At 41.6% G+C, this 23,733-nt stretch overlaps 1 protein-coding gene across 6 annotated transcripts; it reads left to right on the forward strand.

Moving 5' to 3' along the window:
* The first annotated feature begins 2,011 nt into the window (after nt 1-2,011).
* On the forward strand, nt 2,012-22,751 carry tab1 (TGF-beta activated kinase 1/MAP3K7 binding protein 1). Of its 6 annotated transcripts, none has more exons than XM_080463768.1 (11): nt 2,012-2,157; nt 3,990-4,123; nt 4,825-4,978; nt 6,350-6,445; nt 6,818-6,956; nt 12,311-12,427; nt 14,252-14,363; nt 15,811-15,955; nt 16,644-16,857; nt 18,586-18,739; nt 21,109-22,751. In XM_080463768.1, exons 1-11 carry the CDS (start codon nt 2,131-2,133, stop codon nt 21,329-21,331), a joined length of 1,515 nt encoding a protein of 504 aa, XP_080319894.1. In that variant the 5' UTR covers nt 2,012-2,130; the 3' UTR covers nt 21,332-22,751. The 6 variants fall into 6 exon arrangements, with proteins under 6 accessions (XP_080319894.1, XP_080319895.1, XP_080319896.1 ...); XM_080463769.1 differs by having other exon boundaries at nt 2,096-2,157; nt 3,993-4,123; nt 21,106-22,751; XM_080463770.1 differs by having other exon boundaries at nt 2,096-2,157; nt 3,993-4,123.
* The last annotated feature ends 982 nt before the right edge of the window (nt 22,752-23,733 follow it).

Consider the following 23,733-nt stretch of genomic DNA (forward strand, 5'->3'; position numbering starts at 1 on the left):
CCAAGAAAAAATGAATGATCATTGTCATTGTAGTAAATAATCTTCAACGTCTCCAGGAACGGTGCACCCCCCTCTGATGTACAAGAAAAATATTGTTAATTTCTCATGCAATGTTGTTGTACTATGGATTAATGTTTATGCTGTCTGTTGTTAAATATTTGACATCTTCTACCTATGTAGTTCAAAAAACATATAGGTAAAGGTACAATTTCCTAATACAAGAAAATAAGTTAAACACGTGCCCTGTTAATGTTATAGAAACAGTTCTCCTGCTCTGTTGTCTAAGAAAATATAAAGGTTCATTGAGATTGTAGTAAGTAATCTTCAACGTCATCATAAATGTACTAAAGTATATCTCTAGTTGTCCTAAGATAAACAAAACACCTTATAGTTTTTCCAACTATAATAAAGTATTCTGTGGCTTTTATTACTCAAGAAAGCTACTTAATCAAAGCCTGTATTTGTTCACATTTACTCAAACTACTGGTCATGTTTCTATATGTTCTATGTTGCTTTGTGTGTCATATCAGATACGATGGAAACAGAAAAGGCCGACAGAGTAAACAACGTCTCATTGATGGAGAGTTTCCTCATTTCATAACGTCCACCTTTAAATTAGGATCCAGATTGTTGCTGCTCGACTGGAACATCAACTAATTGAACTTAAACTAGTAGTCAGGTTTATATAATTATTCAGTGTTATATCAGATCGAAAGGTAAATGAAGACAGAGAAGTTCCTCATTTGACATGTTTAGGCTTTATGCTTCATCTTTACAGGAATCTTGAAGAAATCTTCATTTAAATCGTGTCTTGAAAAGCGACACATGATTTAGATTTTCCTCAACGGCAGCAGCTCTGCTCACACACTGCGGACAGACCAGAGAGAAACTGAAGAGTCTCCTGCAACCAACCTCCAGGGAAATGATTCACACTTTCACTACGTCGCAGCTCAAATTCTAGAAATGTGTCAAGAATTAGAAACAATAAATTCACACTTTTAGAACAAATTTGAGACGTTTCACTGAGACGATGATTTTCTAAGCAGAATATTAAACTAGGAAATCTAATTTCTCTCTTTAGAAATGTAAATGAATAACTACAATTTGAGTTTATATGTGAAAGGGTCGATTTAACATTTATGTGATCCTATTTCACAATTATAAATGTCATTCCACTAAAAGTATTAATTAGATTAGATCTTTCATTTGTTCCACATTGTTGCGGCAGCAAGTGGGCAGTAATACAAGAGGAGCAAAAGGAATAACAGTGGATTAAGTATCACAGAATAATGGAAATGTACTGAGTTGAACATTTTTCTCTTGTGATTTATACTGCAGACTCCCAACAACTGACCACTGGAAATCAGTACTGAAGTTACATTTTTATTTTCTGTATAAACAGACAGAATACAAATGAAGACATAACGTGAGGACGGTGGAGGTTGAGAGGAGGAGGAGAATGATTTAATCTTTATGTTCCAGCAGACTCACACTCTGTTATCCATGCAGATACAGAGACTGTGTCCTCATGACTGATGTGTTTGTGACAGCTGTGTGAATAAAAAAAGTTTTTATAACGTATCTTTTTTTTGTATCAAATCAACCTGAAACCTGAGTAAGAATATCCTTCTACTCTATTATTTTCTATTCTATTGATGTTTGTCTGTACCAGTAAATTAACATGCAGTTCTCAGCAAAGACACCAGAGGGTACTGCAGTCAAAAAGACGCGCGACAACCAGGAAGTAATGTTTATATTGTTTTTAATTAACATAACTATTTCAATCATGCGTACACCATTTTAAAATAAAATCACATATTTACTTCTGATTAATTCATTAATTAATTTGTTCTTTAAAAAAAAAAATGGCACACGTAAAGTGGGATTGGTGACGCTTTCATATGCTGTCGGACATTTGATCATCAAGCGGAGTCTCGTAAAAGTAAAGGCGACACATGCAGTACTATCGTTTAATAGTATAATAATTAAATTTCAACGAATATTCAAATATATCACGTCGATTGTTTAAGAAATCCTATCAATAATAGCCGCTAAATCTGAGATTGCGTTCTAGAGTTTATAAAGTACGACGTTTACAGTGAATCATGAACGCAACACGTCCCGTCCAACATGGCGGCGCAGCGCAGGAATTTGATGGTAAGTGTAAGTTTTCTCTTTATTTCTGATTTCTCACTTCAATTATCACTCTTGCATCTCTTATGGAGGTTGATCTAGTCTCGGTTATCCCTCCTGCTGGTCACGTTGGCCTCTTCAGTTTCCGTCCATGTTGAATAGCGTCTATCTGTGATGCTAACGCTAGCTGGTTTACTTGAGCACATTAGGTGCTGTTAGCTGTTAGCCGGCTAGCATCACTTTAAAATGAGTCAAAACAACAATTGATGTGTGAAACTTTCGCCTGTGAGTCACGAAAGAAAGTCGAAGGTGTTTAGGGAACCTTGCTGATAGTCATCCAGAGGCAGATGTGAGGAAGTGTAGCTGAGGAGATTCAGAAGTGAAGGAGTGCTTATTCTGCAAACAAACTAACCACATTAAGGTGTTAAAAGATACTTTCCACCTTCACCCAGGCTCTCATCTGCCTCATCAAACACACTGTTGTCCTCCAGACAGGCTGTCAGCTGTTCAAACTCTAGTAGTAGACAGGTTAAAATCACTAAAAGTTTATCAACTCGTCTCTGTGAAGCTTTGCTCTTCTACAGATTTTAGAGAAGCGAATGACAACACGAGTGAGAGAAACACACCTCACAGAATCTTCTATATTAACTCAGTGAATCCCAGCTGACTGTGGGTGAAGGCAAAGCACATCCAGGACTGGTCATCAGCCCTCCACAGGGCAATCACAAATAGCATGTAAAAGAAACGGTATAAGTTTGGTGACAACTATGGACAGTATTTAAACAAGTACTAGTGCAAAATTAGGTAATGAAGTACAAATGATGAAATAGGATTAATAAGAAACATCATTTTAAGAGACATTTAGAAGTGATAACCTCATTCAGGATGATCCGTTTTAAACTTTTTCAATCATATTTTTCTTCTAAAAAAAAAAAAAAAAAAAAAGCAGATTCAGATCATTTGAAACGTTTGCTGTTAAGTAGGTTATTTCAGTTGTTCTTACCGGAGAGATTATGCTTGATATTAACTCCCACACCGAGCTGCATTTCTTTTGTACGAGAAGCTCGTCGTCATTCAACATTTTAATTAAATGACTTAAATAAAACCTACTATTTCTTGTTTTGGGCATTGAGTCAACCTAAATCTGAATTATAAGAATTAATTGAGGACTTTTCAATTCAGTTTCATTCATCAAATTGGAGTCATACTTTTTGGATGATGGTACAGCCCTTCTGTTACGGTAATATTGATGAATGTGGTTTTCTTTTGTCGGTAAGATTTAGCTTTCTAAAGAGAAGTACTACCAGCTGCAACATTTACAGTTTTATTTATCAATGTTTGGACACTAGGTATATTCACACCCAAATACACACATCTTATATGTGCTTTTTAAAGGACCAAAATACACCGAATTTGCAATTTGACTCATGATCAGATCAGTTTACAACATTTGTTAGCCAATCCTGACTGTGCATGGGGAAGTACTAATGTCTGCTATTGAAATGAGGTTAACACATACAAAACATAGAAAACAAAAACAACAAATTAAACACATTGAGAGCATAAAGATTGATCAATTGTTTTAGTATATAAAACTATATATTAGTTTTACAACGCAATGAGTGTTTAGTCTGATTATGTTTATATTTGTGATTGTTGGTTATAATATTTATCTCTTTGATTAAAGAAAAATGGGGAAAATGGCACTCTTAAGGTAAAACAAATCATCATTTTTTTTTTATAATTTAAAGGGATTATTTTACTGGATTATTTAATGAAAACTTGTCTCTGTCTGATCCACAGTTCACAGATTATGATTTCTTTAATCTTGACTGTTTGTTCTTTGTGCTCCTCAGCAGCATCAGAGCTGGACGGACGACCTGCCTCTGTGTCAGATGTGCGGCGTCGGCACGGCGCCCAACTGCGTGTACGGGCCCGATGGCAAGGGAACTCAGAGTCACCCCAACGAGGACGGACACCTCCGGTTCAGGTAAGAACGGTCGGGGATCAAATCAAAACCGTAAAAATAAGAAAGCCGTGACAAATCTGGAAGTGTGCAAGAATTCATTCCTCTTATTCTTTGACATTTGTGCTGAATTTACCCAAACAAAACTGATTTTTTTTCTGCTTAAGAGCCAGAAAATGACATCAAAATGTCAAATTAGGACACCACGCATGGAAAGATTCTATTAATATCGAAATTTCAATGTTTATTTTTGTTTCATGCAGCAGATTGTAGTAATTCAAAATGACCGCTAGATGGCGCCATATGTCCTTTAATCGTGCAGAACAGATGCATTTTGAATACTAAATATCAGTGAAAATAAATAATTTCTGGACAAATCGCATCAAATAAAGGTATTTTTAGGATTTCAATAATGATTCAAGCACTGGTGTAATGTTATATATACATGAATCACATTGTGATAATTGTGAAAACAAAAACATTTCTATAAGTTTAAATGCCTGTAAAAAAAATATTTATATGTCACTAACATTTCAAGTCATTATTAAAAAATAATTAAATGTGTGTGTATATACATATATATAAACCCTGCATGTTTAGTCCTTAGCTCTTTTGCACCACCTCTCATGTCCCCTCTGTTCTGCTCTGAATGTCCCAGCTAATAAAACATGTTGTGATATTCACTGATAAAGGATGTTTTATCATTTTGTCCCTTTTCCCCTCAGAGGCGAGGACGGCTGCTTCCTGTACGGAGTCTTTAACGGTTATGACGGGAACAGAGTTGCCATCTTCGCCTCACAGCGTCTGACGGCCGAGCTGCTGCTGGGGCAGCTGAAGTCCAGCCACACGGACAGCGACGTCCGCAAGATCCTCACACAGGTCAGAGAGGGAGCAAAGCAAAATGTTTCAATGTCTCACATTTAGAATGAAGAAAAATGCAGCTACTTCAGTCAGAAATGGGCTCTTAACTTCTCCCTGTGCCAGTCGAAGCATTTCTCCGCACAGTGACTGTTGCATTCAACTCCTTTTTTTACTTCATCGTGACGAAAATAATTCTGCTGCTCAAAGTCATTTCTTAAAAGTCTTGTGCAAACAGCCAGAAATAGACATGTTAATTTGATTGATATCCTTTGTTTTACCTGGAATCCTTTCTTTTTCCAAGGACATATGCGGCGTGCTTGTTGCACTACAAAAGAGGGAGATACAGGCCTTGTTTACAAAACAGAGTTTCGTGTGGAAATGAATCATTTTAACATTTTAGTTCCAGACAAGTTTTGCGTTTACGCAGCAATGTTCTGAAAACGATATCTGTTTCCATAGAAATGGCAGAAAAGCTGAAATCAATGTAGTTCACTTGTCAGGACACGACTTGGTGCTGTTCTCTCTTTTTTTTTTTTTGTCCTTCATTTTTTTTTGTCATGAAACCTCACATGCATGCGCACAGAGAACAATACATTATAAACATTAACAATGGCGAGTTCAAGGACGTTCGCCTGGACAAACCATGAAGTTGGATTGTTATTCCAGGTGACTCTCAAATATAAAACTACCAAGTCCCAGGAGAATATGGGACTGGGAGTTATGGCACTCTAGAGGCTGTTGTTGTTGTTGTTGTCCATCTACTTGCACATGTGCAGAAGAACTATTTACTATAGCCGGAGTGCCAAGTAGCAGCACAACTGAAAAGTTGTGTTTTCCACTGAGACCGAGTCGGAGCGATTTCAAGAAATCGCATTTTCCTGGTTTTCACGGAGCTGAAGTCGGAACATTGTTGAATAGTTGCGTTTTCCCCTGTTGCCACGGCGATGACGTCAGAGCCGGAGCATTTTTGAAAATGTGCGATTTCAGGGCCTCTGAGCACCGTCATGTATGCTGACCCTGCTGTGACTCCAGCAAAAAGGCTTCTTTTTTTCCAAGTTCAAAGTGGATGTTGGACATCTGATGTGATGTGAGGACGACATGAGTTGCCACAGATGAAGGGAAAATGTTCTCAATGTGGCGCTATTGTGAATGAATTCAAACCAGGGCTGTTGTCTCAGTGAAGACAGTTTGTCTTTGATTCATTCGTTCATCAGTAGCCCCTTAATGCAAAACACTACAAGCTTTTTTCTGTCGTCTCATTAGTTTTACTCCTCGTGCTCGGTAAAAGACAGTTTGTCATGAATCTAGATGCTGATTTGATGATAGCACTTTAGTATTTCCTGATTTTTGTGTTTGCGATTGTTTATAGTGTGTTGTTGACCTTTTCAGGCCTTCGACGTGGTGGAGAAGAGTTACTTTGAAACAATCGACGACGCTCTGGCTGAGAAAGCTCACCTGTCCAACTATGTCCTACCACACAATGAGGTATACACACACGCACACACATTGACAGATCGAGATGAAATTTGAGAACAGACGATCCTCTTGGTTTCCATAGCAACAGCAGATTTGGGCGTCGGTGTGAGCGAATGCTCAGCCGTCAGAGAATGAACTGGTTTAGGTTTTAATTGGTCTCATCAGCCTGTTTGATTGAATAAGACAGCCTCAGGTTTCTCTTCATGCTTCTCTGCTGCACTTCCTCCTCCTTTTCACCTTTTCTCTTTCTTCTTTCAGACTCTGTTTTCCTCCCCGTTTGTTTTCTTCCCAGTTTCTTTCACGCTCATGCTTTGACCTCTCGTCTCGCGGTTCCTGTACTTCTTCCTCACCATCGTCCCGTCTCTCCCGCCCTCTTCCCAGAACGTGTCGTTCCACCAGCTCTCCCCTCAGAATCAGAAGGTGCAGGAGCGGCTGAAGGAGCTGGAGCAGGAGGTGTCGGGAGGAGCCACGGCCGTGGTGGCGCTCATCCTCAACAACAAGCTCTACATCGCCAACGTCGGTACGGAGACGCACACGCTCACGCCGTCGCTATTTGACTTGACAGTCAAATAAGGGTTTTGATCATCATCCGACTGTTAATCTGTTGTTTTTTGTTGTTTTTTTTTCAATAGTGCCATCCGAGCCTTTAAATTTCAACTTTAAAGTTTTTCTTTGTAGACGGAAAGTGACTACATTCTCAACATAAACCAAATTGTATTGAAACCTTCTGTTGCAAAACACAGAGAAATGTCCACAAAGCTTCTTCTATAGCTGTTGCATTATACGTGTATACGTGTACAAACTGGCCTTGGCAGCATGACTTTGAGGCTGATGCCAGTTTGCTATCTTTGATGGCAGCATCACTGATATCTCAGATCTGGTTGTGCTACTCTGTAGAGATTTATTCAAACATCTGTGTTTTCAGTAAAATGTTCACGATTTTGTTGGTGGTTTGGCCGGATTGGAGCCTCTTGTGGGCAGATGTTGACCCTCAGGCCTTCTGTTTGACACCTCTGGTTGAAAATGTCTTGTGAATAGAATAAGGGTGAAACCCGAGCTTCAGGTCGGTGAGAGCAAACGGGTCAATCTCATTAAAGTCTTTTATCATTTTGTAACTTAAAGGTGCAGTACATAGAATTTAAACGATGCCACTTCTGTGCAATGCAATAGTGAGCACTCGGTTTGTCTGGAGCCTTTTGTAATTTCTTCTATTGTGTTTATGAATAGAACATGGACGGACTGCAGCTTGCTGGTTAAATAGAAACTAAACCATGATACAATTAAATAACATCCTGCTTCCTATATATTACACACTGTACCTTTAAGCTCCAGCTATTTCCGTCCAATTATTGACTCGTTTTTCTTTCCCTTTGCTCTTCCACTGTGGTTACCGTGAAACATTCTGAACCAATTAGTCTAATTGTGTTTCTAACCGGGTCGCTTTCTCTCTCAATCAAACAAATGACTTTTAAATTATACGATTCTTCCATTATCCAGAAATGTTATTTTAATTGATATTCATTCACCCTCTCACTGTTTCAAATACAGGCTGTTGTAAACAATAGTTATATAACAAAGGAAGGCAGAAAGAGATGAAAGCTGGTGTTGCTCTGTTGAGTTTCTAAAGGACGTCGATGTGAAAATCCCACACGAAGACCGAGTCGACTCGAATATCTACAAACTCCACAAATGGCTTTGCCTCCAATGATGCTGCAAACTGCTACGTGACGTCATCCGTGCTGCCGAGCTTCTGTTCTCAGGCCATGCAGACTCTTCGGAGGACACGGAGGCTATTTTTAGTGACTCATCGGCCTCGGGCAATATGACCAGTCCACTTCTTTTCTTCTTATTTATTCTTTTCAAATCGTAACTTTCTCTCGTCAAAATACAGCTTGTAGAATTCTTGCTTCTTGCGTCTTGAAATAACATGGTGACATACGTACATTGTGTTTCATGTCATCCTCATTCTTGCTGCTTCCGATTCACATTTTGTCGGTATGAACAAACGTCTCCTGACCAACCCTCTAAAGTCAGATTTTAACTTTTTTTTCTTATTGTACAGTGTCGATCTTAAAGGAAAACCTGCTTCCAAAAGACTTGGGACTGATGTGGAGGTTCGATCTTTCAGATTTGAATATCGGCCAATACTTTTGTGGTTTGATATTCGCATTGCTCTTCCGAATATACTTATTGTATATTATTTATTATGAATTATTGTAAAGCTCACTTACAGCATCTAAATTCTTCTCAGTTATGTCAGAACTTATTTCCATTTTCCTCAGTCACAGAAAAGAAAAATCACCCTGTCTTCTACAGAAGAGATCGTATTTATTTGGAATCTCTGTTATAAACAACTTCATCTGAATTGTGACAAGAAATTAAAATGAAGAAGCATGAATCCCACTTAAAAGTGAAACAGAATAAAATACGAAATGGATGCAAAGGGGTAGGATGAAATAAGTTAATACTTCTTTCTACCTCTTTTTGATCATGTAAATACAGATTAGCACATATCAAAGATAGATTGTTGTCTTTTCTTTTGTTTTTTTAATTCTGTTTTTAACATGTTCGAAAGAAAAAAAGATAAACCACTCTTTCAAAAACTTTAATAAACTACAACATAAACAGTATTCAGTAAAACCAATCAAAACATCCCAAATCCACTCCAAAGTGCCTTAAACAGGTTGGCTTGAAAAGAAAAGTGCAAATGGAATCCACACAGTGCTGGAGCCCTTGCTGCACACACCCCGTTCCTCCATTGCCCTCTTCATATTCTCTGCGTTGACACGTACAATTGAGTTTTTGCTTGTAAATGAGGCCTAAGTGAGACAAAGTTAACCATGAAGTATCAGATTCATTTAAGAAGAAAAAAAATCAGGTTTTAGTTCGTAACCCTGACTATATTTACTCTTTTAAAACACTGCGGGCCGGGGAAATGCATAACAAATACAGTGAATCCACTCAGAACACACCAGAGGAAAATGTGTCATGTATGGGTAATATGGAGTTGAAATGAAGCTATGATTGCTTAATTATTCATATATTTTCATCTTGCTCAGGCTTTCAGCAGAATCTCTTGAGATCCAACGTAAACATAAGTAGCTTTATCTTTGCAAATATGCAACAATTATTTTCGAAAATCGATGCGTCTAATGGAGTGGAACGACTCTCAAACATTTGAGAAGCATAGCCCCTTTTTTTTTTTTTACAATGACCACATCTCAGACACTGCTGCAGATATAACCTTCAGAATCTGCACAGAAGTGGGTTGGTACAATCGTTTTAGTTCAAGTGTCCAGCGATTGGGGAAAATGTCCTCACAGTAAGAGGTGGTTATATTGTGAGATTATTCTTTATATAGCTCATTGTTAGAAGTCCAGGTTAAAGCTGTTAGAAACGGAGTCCAGACAGCTCGCTTTGTGTTTTCAAGGGAAGAAGGAGGAAAAAAAATAGGAACAACAGTCGGCCTAAAGATGGTCAGCAGATGTGTTCTACATACTGCACAGAAAGTTTCTCTCGAAAGAAACGTGTTCCTGAGGGCGGTGCTTCCTGTGGCCCTCCGACAAATATTGGAACGCTCCCAACTCTACTAATTTGAAACATGACGTGCGTTTGTCTCCTTAATATTCCACCACACAAACCCGAAAAGTAATTATGGAGGCAGTGGGAGACGTCGGATATTCCTTCGAAGAATCATCAGAGCTCTTTCCAAGAAAAGTTATTTATTTATTATTTTTTTTTTTTTAAAGAAACAGGCTTTTTTGATATTTTTTATTATAATTTTGAACTTTATATTCTCATCTTATTTCATCAGTAATCAGAGGTCTTGTGGAGCACTCGTACATAAATCCTTCCTTAAACATCTTTTTAGGTGTTGACATTACTTACATGTTACTAAGGAAATGGGGGGGGGGGGGGTGCTGAGGGATTCGGGGGAGTAACTATTAATGCGCTGAAAGGTGTCCCGTGAGGGAGGTCAGAAGTTCAGTGTTGAGTCGTAGAGAGATTCCAACATGAGAGTAGTAAGTGATCAGGGCTAAAGCGCTCCCAGCTGTGTGTTGATGTGTGTATTTGACAGGACCTTGAGCTGGGGGGGCACCATTGTGTGGGGGGATATATATATATATATATATATATCTTGCTCATTGTCTGTGATGGTATCTTTGCAAACCAGGAGATTTTTTTTTGGTCTGTTGTGCTCATTGCCAGAATGTTTTCACTCCTCAAAAACAACGTCGCAGCTTGACAGAAGCAAAGACCAACTTTCTTTTGGGCCCCATTGAAACACAACTTTACCAACGAACATGTTTTTCCCCTGTTTTTGTTTTCTTCTTGTTTTTCTCTACGGGCCTGGTATAAATAGTGCAGTATTTTTAGTGGTTTTGTGTGGATAACTACATTTCTTAATCTCTCGAGAGTCCTTTTCTAAGAATCTGGCTTTGAGTTAGAAATGCCTGTAATTTGACACCAGCACCACACTTGGTCAAAACAAGATGACTATATATAGACATTTGTGATGTTCAGACTATAAAGCCTTGTTTATACGCTTTAAGTTGACTATGCAAAACGTTCATTGTGTTTTGGGTGTCCATTTGCACAACGGTGCTGTGAGACGCAACTTCAGACTAAATAGTTCTTCTGCACCATGTGAGCAGAAAACATCCATCAGAACAGAAATTTGGGCCTAATGACGCAGCGGAATAAGAAACAATGATAATATTGATTGCCTCCAGAGTTAATGACTCCAGGTCCATATTCTCCTGTATACCATCCTTTCCTCCAGAAGTTGCGTGTTGCACCGCCGTTGTGTTATTTAAGAATGTCTGAGAATTGTAGCCACTAATTAATGAAAATGTCTTCGAAGACCTCGTCTTGCAACACACCACCATTGGTGTGTGAATGGGTTAATGTGACGTTATAAAGTAAAGCCCTTTGGGATTGCTCAAGCAGAAGAGAAGCGCTATATAAATGAAATCCATATATCATTTACCATATGCATTTAGAAATTAAAATGTGTTGAGTTTAACCATATTTAGGGGAAACTATCGTAGCAATTGATTTTGGGTTCAGATCTGTTTGATCAGGAAGAGGACAAAATGTGTCACAAGTGCTCTGTATAATGTTAATAATATTCTGTATTATCGTGCGTTATGTGCAAAGCCTGCAGAGTCATGACGTTGATAGATTCAGACCGGGTCTTGTATTGAGCTTATTGTGCATCTGTGTAACATTTAGCTGCTCAATTCGAACTCTCTGCAGTGAACCCCTTTCCGTATTTATGACACTATTGGAGACATGCTGACTCTGCGCTGTGGTTGTATTTGTGCCGTTATTGAAGTGTTTGTCACATTCCTCTCGTTTCGAAATGGAGCAGTTAAAACACTAGAATCAGCGTTCAGCATAATCCAGCCCCAATAAACCCTAACTGAATGTGAATCACTAAACCGAACGTCAATAAAAGACGAGGACATTTAGCTGGGTTTGTTAATGACAATGGTGCTGTTTCTGCTGAGGTGTTGCAGTTGTAAAACCTCATAAAATCTTGTTAATTTTGGCCAGATTGCATTAAAATGTTTCTGAATTGTGCATCATTTCTACAAATTCAATTGTATAGTTTGCAGCGTTGTCGAACACATAGTTCAGGGGTCACAGTGTCATCTTGAGTGGGCTGGATCGGTAAAACAACGCCGTAATAACCGTTTAAATTTAAACTTTAAAAGTTTATCTGTGTTGTGGTGAACAGCATACGTGATGGAAATGAAAAACAATTACTACCTAAAATGACTACAATCTCAATTTTAATGAAACTGTCTGGTGCAAAATACAGTCAAATGTCCAAAAGACAATCACGGTTTGTTTCTCCGTCATCATCAGGGACCAACCGGGCTTTACTGTGCAAGTCCACCAGCGACGGACAGAACCAGGTTCTTCAGATCGGGCGACCACACAGCACGGACAACGAGGACGAGCTGCAGAGGCTGGCTGCTCTGGGTGAGACGCTCACAAAATGAAGACGGGATACGTGTTTATATACAGGGAAACCAACTGCTCAAGTTTACACACACACACACACACAGGTCATTTTCAGAACTGTGAAACATAAAATAAATAAAGTGAAGAAATAATGTGAAAGCTGAGGTTAATCAGGATGAGCTTCTGACAAAGCGAGAGCACAGCTCATGACTACTCGCTCTGCGTGCTTCATCAGATGTTGTTTGCTTGATAATTATTTCAGGAACTAATAGTTGATTTAGTAAATTATGCATTGGTTCATCTGCTAAATTACTTTATTCAACACGTGGAGGGCTGGAGCTGTTCCCACTGGCGATGGGTGAAAGCAGGGTGCACCTCTGAGTCCATCACAGGCGGAGACACAAAGAGACACGCATACATTTTCACATAGAAGCATCAATGGATCGCTGTACCTGGAGAAAGCCTACGCAAAGGCAGTGTTCGCACAGTCATGAAAAACCTGGAAACATTGTGAATTTATATTCTTTGTTTAAGGTTTTGGAAGAGGTATGGGGAATGCATATGCCATAATAGAAACAAAGAGTAGATGTAATTAGCATTTTCAAATATAATTGTTTGTCAGTCAGTCACGATATGTCAGCGATGCACGAGAAGCACATTCGGTGATTTCCTCCTCCGGTGTCGTGGGAAAAATGGTGCACGGTCAAAATGGGTCCAATTTCTATTTCTGAACCTGAACAATGACGCAAATTTATGGATTTTTACAGGCAACGAGGTTCATGCCGCTCATACATAGGTGATGCGTTCAGGTGCATCACGTAACTCCAACCTTTCTTTTTTTTTCCCTTTTTTAATTTGTTGGGTCTGGCTTATATGCTCAAATTACAGTACATACTAAGATTTAAAAAATGTTTTTGAATGAATGTTATCTTTGAAAAGTTTACAATTTGCTTGGTGGTTTGGCCGGTTTTGGCCCATGGGTTTAGAACCATTACTACATTGAGCTGTTTTTAAAGATGCACATGTTCCCGTTTGGACCAGCGTAATTAGTATTTTCAGATTTTTTATTTTTTTTTTTTTTATAAGCCCTAACCATGGAAAGTAATTGTGTCTAATAAATACAAACACTAAAGTTCATCTTCATCTGTTTTTAAATATCTTGTCTCCCATTCCTTTTCCAAGCAAGTTTTGTAAGTTTTATGACGGATAAATAAACAATCATTCCTTCCAAGTGTCAAATTAGCATGATGGCAGATATACCTTTCCTTCTAATTTGGGCTCGACAGTGACGTGGCCATTATCGCAGAGGAACTGCCAGCGGGCCGCGCTCGCAGCCATCCATCCACGGTGGACAGCCACGCTAATGGTCCAGTAATGAGGGCTGCGCATGCAGCAGAAAATGCATACATTGTGATTAGCTCTGCAGAGCGAGCATTAGGGGCATCCTGGCACCTGTAATGGATATAATGGAGCATCGGCTACACTATTCCTCAGTGTTCCAGGCCGCGACCATTAGAGGAGACGGGGCTCTGTGTCTTTGTTCTCTCTCTCTCTCTCTCTCCCTCCTCCCCTGCTCTTGTTTCCAGTCGGGAGTCAAATCATTATTCTGTTGTCTGGGTCCGTTTCTGAATGATTTAAAAGGAATGACAGTCATTCCATTAACCCAGACCAAGGTGACCTTTTCCCCCCGGTGCTTTCACGCAGCCTCACATTCTCCGCCCACCCCAGTGCTCTCGTCTTTATTACTTTATCCTCCACTGCCCTTTCTCCTCCTCCCGCTGTAATAAAGCCCCACTCCTCTCTGTTCTGACTTCACGTCTCCTCCTCCTCCTCCTCCGCCAGGTGTGGATTCCACTCGTGTGCGGCAAGCGGCGCAGATCGCGGGGCAGAGCAGCACACGGAGGCTCGGGGACTACCCCGTCAAATTCAACTACAACGAGATTGACGTGCTCAGGTGAAGCCACAAGAGACACTGTTGTGTGAACCGCACCACAGATCTCACAATTCACTGCGTCGTTGGGTTTATTACTTGATCTTGGTTCCGGATCTTGTTGTGCAGCAGCAACACCGGAAATAAATCAGATCTTGGAGGGGAAAAAAGAAAAACGTCATGAAGAGGGAAAAAGTTTTTAAAGAACGAAAGTAACTTTAGAAAACTTCTTCACTGGATTGTTGTGGTAAAGCCAGCGCTGAGTGCTGGTTGATCTCCAACTTATGGTTATGTAGTTTCAGTCATGATCAAAACAAAAACATCTCATACACGAGCAGCTGAAATGAGTTTTCTCTTCAGGGTGGTGGGCTTTACTTTTCATGAAGCGTTTTTCTCACTCAAGAGAGACTCGACATCCTCTCCACACTGAGAGGAGCCAGTTTATGTGGTTCGGGGATCTGATTAGAATCACTTCCCGTTAGAGTTTTGCCAGATGCATTGAACCGAGAGGAGGCCTCAAGGTCGGCTCAGATCCTCCCGCAGAGATTCTATCTCTAGTTTGCTCCTTTAAAAACCGGCTTTGGGGCCCGTCACAGGAGGAGGCAGGCATGTCTTTGCATTGTACGCTGGCACAGTGACGCCACCAAAAGTAAACAACACGAAACACTGTGTCTCGATGGAAGATAGTACGAGTGACAAGGCTGTAGCATAGTCCTGTGTTCTGTCTGTTTCACTTCTTGAGGCTCAACGCAGTAGATAAAACACGTTCATAAAATTTAAAGGAAGATTTTTTTATTATTTTTTCACTTTAAACAAACAGTTTAGCTGTTCCTAGAGTCTTTATGTTGAGATAAGATACTTCAGATGTCTGATTAAGCTTCGAAGATGCACAGGAGGGTTTTTATCAGTGCTCTCGTGTCTCTCAGGCGAGGAAACTCTCGAATGGCGCGTTCCTCTTTGAGCTGTTTTCATCACGTCTCCTCTTCTACCTGGACTGTGACAGCTCCATTTCCAGCATCATCAGATTGACTCATGTACAGCCTGACTTGAAGTTACAAGATTTTCGAGGGTGCCGTCCCTCCCACACTCCTCATTTTCTGTCCTCATCCGCTTGTCCAGGCCAGACGTATCACTCTTAAGATCTTCTCTGAGTCAGTCCAATTATAAGGCGCACTCTGATCTCTGCAGATTTTCCTTCTTTGGTGCCTTCAAAGAGAGTGCCGAAAATTTGATGGGAAATTCTAATTGATTCTCTGAACGTTTGAGGTTATTACACGTAGATCAGATGCACTCACGTCTCCTTGTCGTCTCCGGTACGTCCCTTTCTTCCTCCCTCCACGTCGTCCCCTTGTGGTCTCGAGCACACTCGGCTCTCTTTCATCTCAATGTCAATGATTTGCTTCCATCTTACCGTCCTGCCTCCTCGGTTTGATGTGAACTTGTTCCATGATGTCTCACCTTGTCCTCTCAGTGCCGCCAAGACGACTCCCGTCATCGCCGAGCCGGAGATCCACGGCAGCCAGTCCCTGGATGGAGTGACGGGCTTCTTACTGCTGATGTCAGAGGGTCTGATGAACGCTCTGGAGTCGGCCCATGGCCCGGAGCAGGCCAATCAGGTCAGAGGACTCATTTATTCTGAAACACTACTTCTGCACAGGTGCGTCTGTCCAATACGGATGTCCATGTACGCCAAAGTTAACAAAAAGCATTCACATAAGAAAAGAAGTGAGTATGGTATATGTGAAGAAAATGTCTATTTTTACAAAACCAAACAATTACTACCAAAAATGACTGCAATCTCAACATAAAGCCAATTTTAATTAAACTTTCTTGTGCAAAAACAGTGAAATGTCCAAAAATCTATGTTTTCTGTGGAATTTTGACAATTTGCTGGGTGGATTGACAGGCCGGATCGGAGCCTCTTGCTGGCTGGTTTTAGCCAGCTTGGTATATACTGATCCTGATAATTAAATTAAAAAAAAATAAAAGTTTTTTAGTTAATGTGCATGTTGTTAAAACAAAATGCTGTTAAATCAAAACGGCTGCACAGTCTGGATTCCTCCATAGTTCTGTTCATTGATTTGCTGTGTACAAAAAGACTTCGGCTGAAAAAACTGAACTTTAGTTGTTTTGTTCAAAGACCGACATCACTGTGTTTATAAAAGTGACATTTTTATTAACTCCCACTGTTTTACTCATGTTTACTCACACAATGAAAGTTTACTGTTTTTACTTGAATATGGTGTACAGGTCCCGGGTTTGCTTCTCCTCCTCAGTGCGTTAACATCTCTCTCTCTATGGTAGGAGATCGTTGCCATGGTAGCAGCCGAGCTGGCCCAGCAGAGCAGCCTGGAGGCCGTGGCTCAGTCGGTGGTGGAGCGGGTGAAGCGGATCCACCACGACGTCTTTGCATCGGGCCGTCAGAGGGCCACACTGTGTTCCCGGCACGAAGACATGACCCTGCTTATCCGCACGCTCAACTACCCGCTGGCCGACGCAGCGCTCACGCCCACGCAGGGTAGGGAAATCGGCGTTCTGGGATTGATTTCCAGTTTGGAGGATCAGTACTTCCACCGACACAATGTGCCTCATTTATATTTATGAGAAATTAAAAGCTTGCATACAGAAACTTTGCGAAAATGTTGAACTCTGTCCGAGAGAGGAGTGCCAGTCATTACTTTGTGTGTTTCTACTGGATACTTCTTAAACAATTGGGTGGATGGAATGTTTTGGCTGCAGCTGGTATGTCGGATAAAAATGAAAACAACATTATTGGGTTATGGTCAGTTCACTGGGTAACGGCTTTCATGAGCTTCAGGAACTCAATTACAAAGACCAACTGATGAAACTGGAACATCACGGAGGCGCCGCCGACGTCACGTATGAACTCCTTTTGACCAAAGTGCTGCAGAGGTTCAACAATTATAAATCTACTTTACAATCCAGCATGAGAAAATCCAATAGAGTCAATAGAAGATGACAAAGGTGAAACAGGAACGCCTGGACCCAGAAGCAGTGGATTATTGTTTTGAACTGATCACTGCTCTAACTCGATCTGTCCAAAGCTCCGAGGGCAGCAACAGAAGATGCTTGATCACCTCAGGTTAGTTTTAAACTGGATCTCGGCATGAGAGCAGTGCATTGTCTCTTTTGGTTCTGGCATTGAAGTGACAGTGAGTGAGGTTTTCCTCTGGCTTTGCTGAGCGTCTGAAAGTAAACATAGCCCATGCTTCATGTAGTGATGCTCCGTCAATCACCGAAGTCCTTCATGTACCGGTTAAATTCTCAGTTGATATTAAAAAGCTGAAGAACGCCTCAGGCGGTACACACTGTGAAGGGTTTAAGAAACTCGACAGTCGATCATTTCCTGAAGTCACTATCGTCAATATTTCAAAAGTGCTGATTTGACAATGTTTTTCTTTATGAGCCGGATCATTTATTTTAAAACCTCCACATCTTGGCACAAAGGTTATTGGGTACATATAGTGGCTTGACTGTTTTCTCCTTTTTTTCTTTCTTTTGTTTGACAGTTCAAACAAACCAAAAGAAGGAGAAAGTTCAGTTGTGACAACATCTTTTAATCTACTGCAACTACAACACTTTTGTAACTGAAGAGACAAAAAGTATTTGAAGTATTTTTCTATCACTTTTCAATGACATATGAATGTAATATCCATCATTTCATTTGCAATGATATATTATTCTCCATTGGGTAAGCATTAGGATGGATTATTAGTACCAACATGTATAAATGGACACAAAGTTAGAGGGTGTATCTTGAAGGGGATAGAACTGAAAAGTTAGGTTGTGTTGGTCAGTTCTACCCTCAGATATTACTTATACTTATTATAACGACTTGAAATCTTTCAGTTTATCTATTAAATGTAAAGTATAAGGAAGTTTAAGCCTCAGAAAGACGTCCGACTCTGATTTATTATGTCATTTATATCATGTTTCTCATGTTTTCAGATTAATGGAGCATGACTCGTGGATAAAATTCAAACCCGATGGTTAAATTTAAAACTCCACACGGTGCAGGACTTCTCTTTGTAAACATGTCGACGGTGTCCTTGACGTTTAATCCTTTGGATTACAGTGAATTGTTTTGATCCGTTTGGCAGCTGTTGATTCAAAGCGGCGTTTGTCTGAAAGTGTAAGCCGTTCAGATAAGAGTGAAACTTGACATGCAGTTAACTTCTTATCGAACCTTTCCCAGGTAAATCTGAGCTCTGATTTCCTCCTCCAGGTGGTCGTATCTACCCCGTGTCGGTGCCCTACTCCAACAGCCAGAGCACCAGTAAAACCAGCGTGACGCTCTCGCTGGTCATGCCCTCCCAGAGCACGCTCACCAACGGAACCAACACGGCCTCCACCCTGGAGGAGGGCACCCCGACGCCAGGGTGAGCTTTCCATCCTCCACCTGCTCCTGCCGCTGTGTTTGCTTAGCGGGAGCCGGGTGGCTCCCTCCTGACACTCCTCCACACTCTATTCCGGGAGTGCTTTTAAAAACGAGCCAGGTTTCCCACTCCCTCGTCTTCTCCCCGACCTAACATTTATTCAAGCTAATCTTCCCGTTTCGCCTCCTCCCTCGTCCGCTGCTGTGCTTATTCTCTTTTTCCACACATATTGATCAGGTGCAGCTGGAGGAGTATTTTAATGTTTCACGTCCACATGCGCTTAAGAATTCCTTCACCTCCTCTGCTGAGGAAGAAAAGAGAAGGAATTCAAAAGTTGGGTTGTTTTTACTGATTGCAGGCCCCGTTGACACGAAGTGAAATTGCGTCGTTTTTGCATTTTCCTTTCAGAAAAGTTTCGTTTTACGATGACGACATTTTGACAACAATATAGCTGGCGTGCCACAAGTTGCTCTGAACTGGAGTCTATTCACAAAGATGACATTTAACACTCAAGACTGTTCACTACGGTCCAGGTGAATAAACTAGTGATGTGCGATGACCTTCCAATCAATATTTGGTGTGCAAAAAAGGCTTATTGGAATTTTCTCATAAAAAGACACTAAAGCAAACGATTCTTTCTTATTCTTAATCTCAGGCTAAAAACACAACCGTGTCCGTAGTCCCACGCCATCTGAAGACATCCCAGAATTCTATATATATACATTTGTGTAAAATCGATCACGACAACGTAATTATCAATATTTTAGCGTGAGACTTGATCCCATCGTAGCGTCGTAAGCTGGTATGAATCACTAACTGTGGTTGCATGGTCACTTCTTTTTTTTTTATCGATGTAATTGGATTCTTTCAGTGATCAGATTGATGTGCACCAACAATATCCTCCCCATCAATCCCATAATCCTTTGCACTGACAACTGCATCACTAAGCAAGTAATCTCCTCTGCTTTACTCGTGTTAAAACTAATTGATTCAGGTTTTTAAAAAAAACATCTGAACGTGTTAAATTGTAGATATTTTCACATTTTGTCCGACAAGCTTGTTTGTTGTAGGTCTGAAAAAGTCTGAGTTCTCTCCGCGTCACTTCCAAGTTTATCGAACCTGTGTCAAAGGCATGAAGTAGAAATACCATGCGGTCACTATTAATCAGGACTACAAGGCAGGACTGATTCAACTTCCTTGGAATCACCTTGTCCCTGCAGCTTTCAGTTCAGCAAAACACTGAAGCCCGGTTTACATGACGACGTTTTCAAGCGAAAACGGAGAACTTTTTTTTGTGTTTTGGGTGTTTGTTTACAGGACAACGGTGATTGGAGCCTCTGAAAACAACTTTCTGAAAACACTAAAACTCTGTCTCTGTGGAGGGGAAATACAGGCTTTAGTAGATAAAAGCTTTTTCAAAATGCTGCTGTGTAAACGCGAAAAAGCTTTTGAGCTGAAGCGTTGTTGCGTAAACGGGGCTCGTGCGGATGCGGCCTTAGGCTCCTTTCACTCTGCAGGCAAAAACAAAAAACAAACGCCACACGGTCACAAACCAGATGGCATCTGAGTCCGTTGTGAGCAGATAAGTGAACCTTAAAATGAGGATTTTAAAGGCCTCCATCACATGTGGTCCAAAAGCGGCTCTGGATCTGAGGACTTTCAAAGCAACTGCTGTCCGAACAGTCAAGTCTTATGTATGCGTCTTCCACGTCATTGACGTGAACCTGAGTCACGAATCTCCACCAGAGGAAGCGGCTCCGCCAAAATGTTAAAAGCTGTGCTTTTTTAAAAAAAAATAAAAAATTGTCTGCTTTTATTGCACAACCACTTACAAATGGATGTAAACGCGCAGTCTGATGGAGGTCACGTTTAGAATTTCTTCAAAACGATCAGGCAAAGAAATCAGATCTCGGCAAGAAACCTGAATTGAGTGCCGAGACCTGAAACGTGAAACTAGTAACTTCTTCACGTTACCAGCTGGTTAAAACTCTGCATGCAATCTGCTGCGCTCCTTTTCAACCCCCTTCGTTTGATCTTTCCTCCGCCACTCACCGTCTGACTCACGTCTATATTTCTCTCCTTCGATGGCCCCCTCCTCCGCCCCCCTGGTGTGCTACGCTCTCTCTCCTCCTCTTCTTCTTCTTGCACTCCTTCAGTCCGTCCCACCCCGCCACCTGCCACGCCTCCGTCGACATCCTGCAGCCTATTATTGAACTCCCTCTCTCCCCTCTCCCCGTCCTCCCCGTCTCCACCTCCCTCTTCTCCCTGTCCACCACCCCTCCTCCTCCCCGCCCACTCCCCCTCTCCACCTCCCTCCTCTGCCTCTCCGCACGCTCCCCCTCCCCCTCCTCCTCCGTCCACCCCCCCAGCAGCCAGAGCCCCACGGCCACCCTCCAGTCCACCAACACCCAGACGCAGAGCTCCAGCTCCAGCTCGGGGGACGGCAGCCTGTTCCGGCAGCGGGGGAGCCAGGCGGCGCAGCCCGATGAGACGGGCCGCGTTCCGCCCTACGTGGACTTCAGCCAGTTTTACCGCCTGTGGGGGAGCGACCACAGCGACGGCCACAGCACCCAGGGGGGGCTGGGACCCCAGTGAGGAGGGAGTCGGACTGGATTTTGTCATATTGGTTGTGAAGAGGTTAAAGAGTTCGCCTGATACGCTCTTAATGTATCTCATTGAGAAATAAGTGGCCTGAAGGTGCATGGGGAATGACGAAGCAATGGAGTTCTGTGGGCAGTGAAATGACGTCTTGACACCCAGAATACATTTTGCCCTTCTGTGATAGACAAAGGGCAACAGAGTGAATATATATATATATATAATCCAGATAGCAGAATCTATTGTCACATGTACAAAGAGGACCTGGGAGTCTTGAATAATGACCAACTGTAAGGCCTTATGATGGAATGAATGAAAGTACTTTTTTAAATTTGTGATGAAAATATAGCTGTGGTTTAAGTGATAAGTTTTCTGACGTCCCTCCATACGAACCTCAGCTCGGCTTTCGCACCGTAAAATGTCCCAAATCTCTCTCCTGAAAGCGTTCATTCTGCAGACCGTTCGGGAGTGAGAAGTGCTCGGTACATCTCCGTGTATTGGTATAATCCACTGCATATTGGAGCGTTTCAATAACTCCTCAGTTTGAGGTGACGCATGTAGATCATCACTAAGCATTTCCACTGAAAGCAGAATCACTGAACGCCCACCACATCAGAATGAGTCACCTGAAATTAAGCGTTTTAATGGGAGATTTAAAACAAGGGATTTCTCTCAGAAATGACACTTTTATTCACCAATATTTCAGACGGATCAAGACATAATTGCACATAGGTTCTAGACAAAAACTTTAGAAACGTGTTTCTCCACTACATGGGGCCTTGAAATAAATCTGTCACAGCTTAGTTAAAATGCTTTGAAGAAACTGTTGGCATAAGCAAACGACGCACCATTCCCATAAATAAAACTTGTGTGCGTTATGAGGTCACGTTTATGAGACGTTTCAAGCGAAAACGCATCCGTTTTTTCGTTTTGTTTCAGAACAGTTTTGGGTTTTCAGGGCAGGGTTTTGAAAACAAGTCGGGTTACACGAGCACGGCAGAAATGCTGAAAACGATGTCGTGGGCGTGCTGGGGCCATGAGTTGGCGCTGTTTGTTTTTGTGATGAAACCGCACACACACGCGCGCAGAGAACAATACGCTATGAACCTTCAGTGTTTACAGCGTATTTCAAAAAAGTTGCATTTTCCCCAGTTCCCACGGAGATGAGGCGTTTTTCAAAACGTCGGGTTTTACCCGGTTTCCATGGAGACGGGAGACTGAGCATTTTCAAAACATTCCATTTTTAGGGGCTCCGAGCCCTGCTGCTGTGTAAGCGCACCCCCCAAAAACAAAAATGAACGTCTTCAGTTTTCACGGAGGCGACGCGTCGGGTCTTTTCATGCTGTAAATGTCCTCGATTGATGCTCCTCCTTTGTTTCACTGCAAAGAAATACAAGTCCACGTAACCTGTCGACAAACCATCTTCTATATTCATGACACGTGGTTTCTCTTTTATGTTTGTTGCAGTTCCTTGTGCAAAGGTGTCTCTTTTTATTTATTTATTCATTTTTTTTAAATGTCCGATACTCTCTGAGACAGCCAGCCTTCAGCATGCCGTTTTTATTATTTTTTTTAAACAGCATCTCTTTCACAGTACACTCATCACGAGTAATAAACAAGCCACTCTTACCAAAACAGTTCCGGCTTCAGAAAAAGAGCCAGAAACATTTATTTTTATTATCTGTATTGAAATTCTGTCCTGCTGGCTGGATTGGACCCTCTGACATGCCGTATCCCCCCCCGGTAAAAACATGTCACATTACAGCCATGTTAATAATGGAACTCGGGGTCCTTTACCCTCAGAATACTAATAATTAATTGCTCTGCGGCAGATTTCCGAAGGTCTGATTCAGCTGCAAAGTGGCAATAAAGTGATGACTTCAGTAGAAGAACTCTAAATTTAGCTCTCGGTGTGAAATTTCAATGGCAAAGTGCCTCTTTTATGTGGACTGGCTATCTGACGTTACCGTCCACAAAGCCCAACCTTGAGCCTTTCAGCGACCCACGATGACGAGGTTTTACCGCATGATGCGAGCTCAGCCTCTTCGCCGGAGGAGTGCGACCTGCGTGTGACGGCCACAGGTTCGCATCCTCGGCGGTGACGCGCAGTCAGCTGAGGTGCGAAAAGAACGAAGGAAGAAACCTGCTGACGTTGATGGATGATGTGCGCGGGGACTGGAGCTCCAGCGGACTGTGTTCATAACCCAGTGAAGTCGGGACTATAATCGGCGGCCGTGCGAGGGTGGGGCGCTGGAGCAAATGGAGCCATCTATCAACGTCGAGCCGAACCGTCGCCTGAACTCTCTCACGTCGATGCTTTGAGTCTCGACATACGAGCGAGTGTGACCTCCTCTTTTTCTAACTTATTGGCAGACATCAGCTGTTATCCTGCAGCGTCG

This window comes from Lipophrys pholis (genome assembly GCF_963383615.2).
Source record: "Lipophrys pholis genome assembly, chromosome: 5".
In the NCBI taxonomy this organism is placed as follows: domain Eukaryota; kingdom Metazoa; phylum Chordata; class Actinopteri; order Blenniiformes; family Blenniidae; genus Lipophrys; species Lipophrys pholis.

Excerpts from the sequence above, each read along its gene's own strand:
- tab1 (XM_080463765.1), top strand. The coding sequence starts at position 2,131 with ATGGCGGCGCAGCGCAGGAATTTGATGGTAAGT. Across the intron at positions 6,446-6,817 it reads ATGTCCTACCACACAATGAG|AACGTGTCGTTCCACCAGCT; the intron begins GTATACACACAC and ends CCCTCTTCCCAG. Across the intron at positions 16,858-18,585 it reads AGCGCTCACGCCCACGCAGG|GTGGTCGTATCTACCCCGTG; the intron begins GTAGGGAAATCG and ends TTCCTCCTCCAG.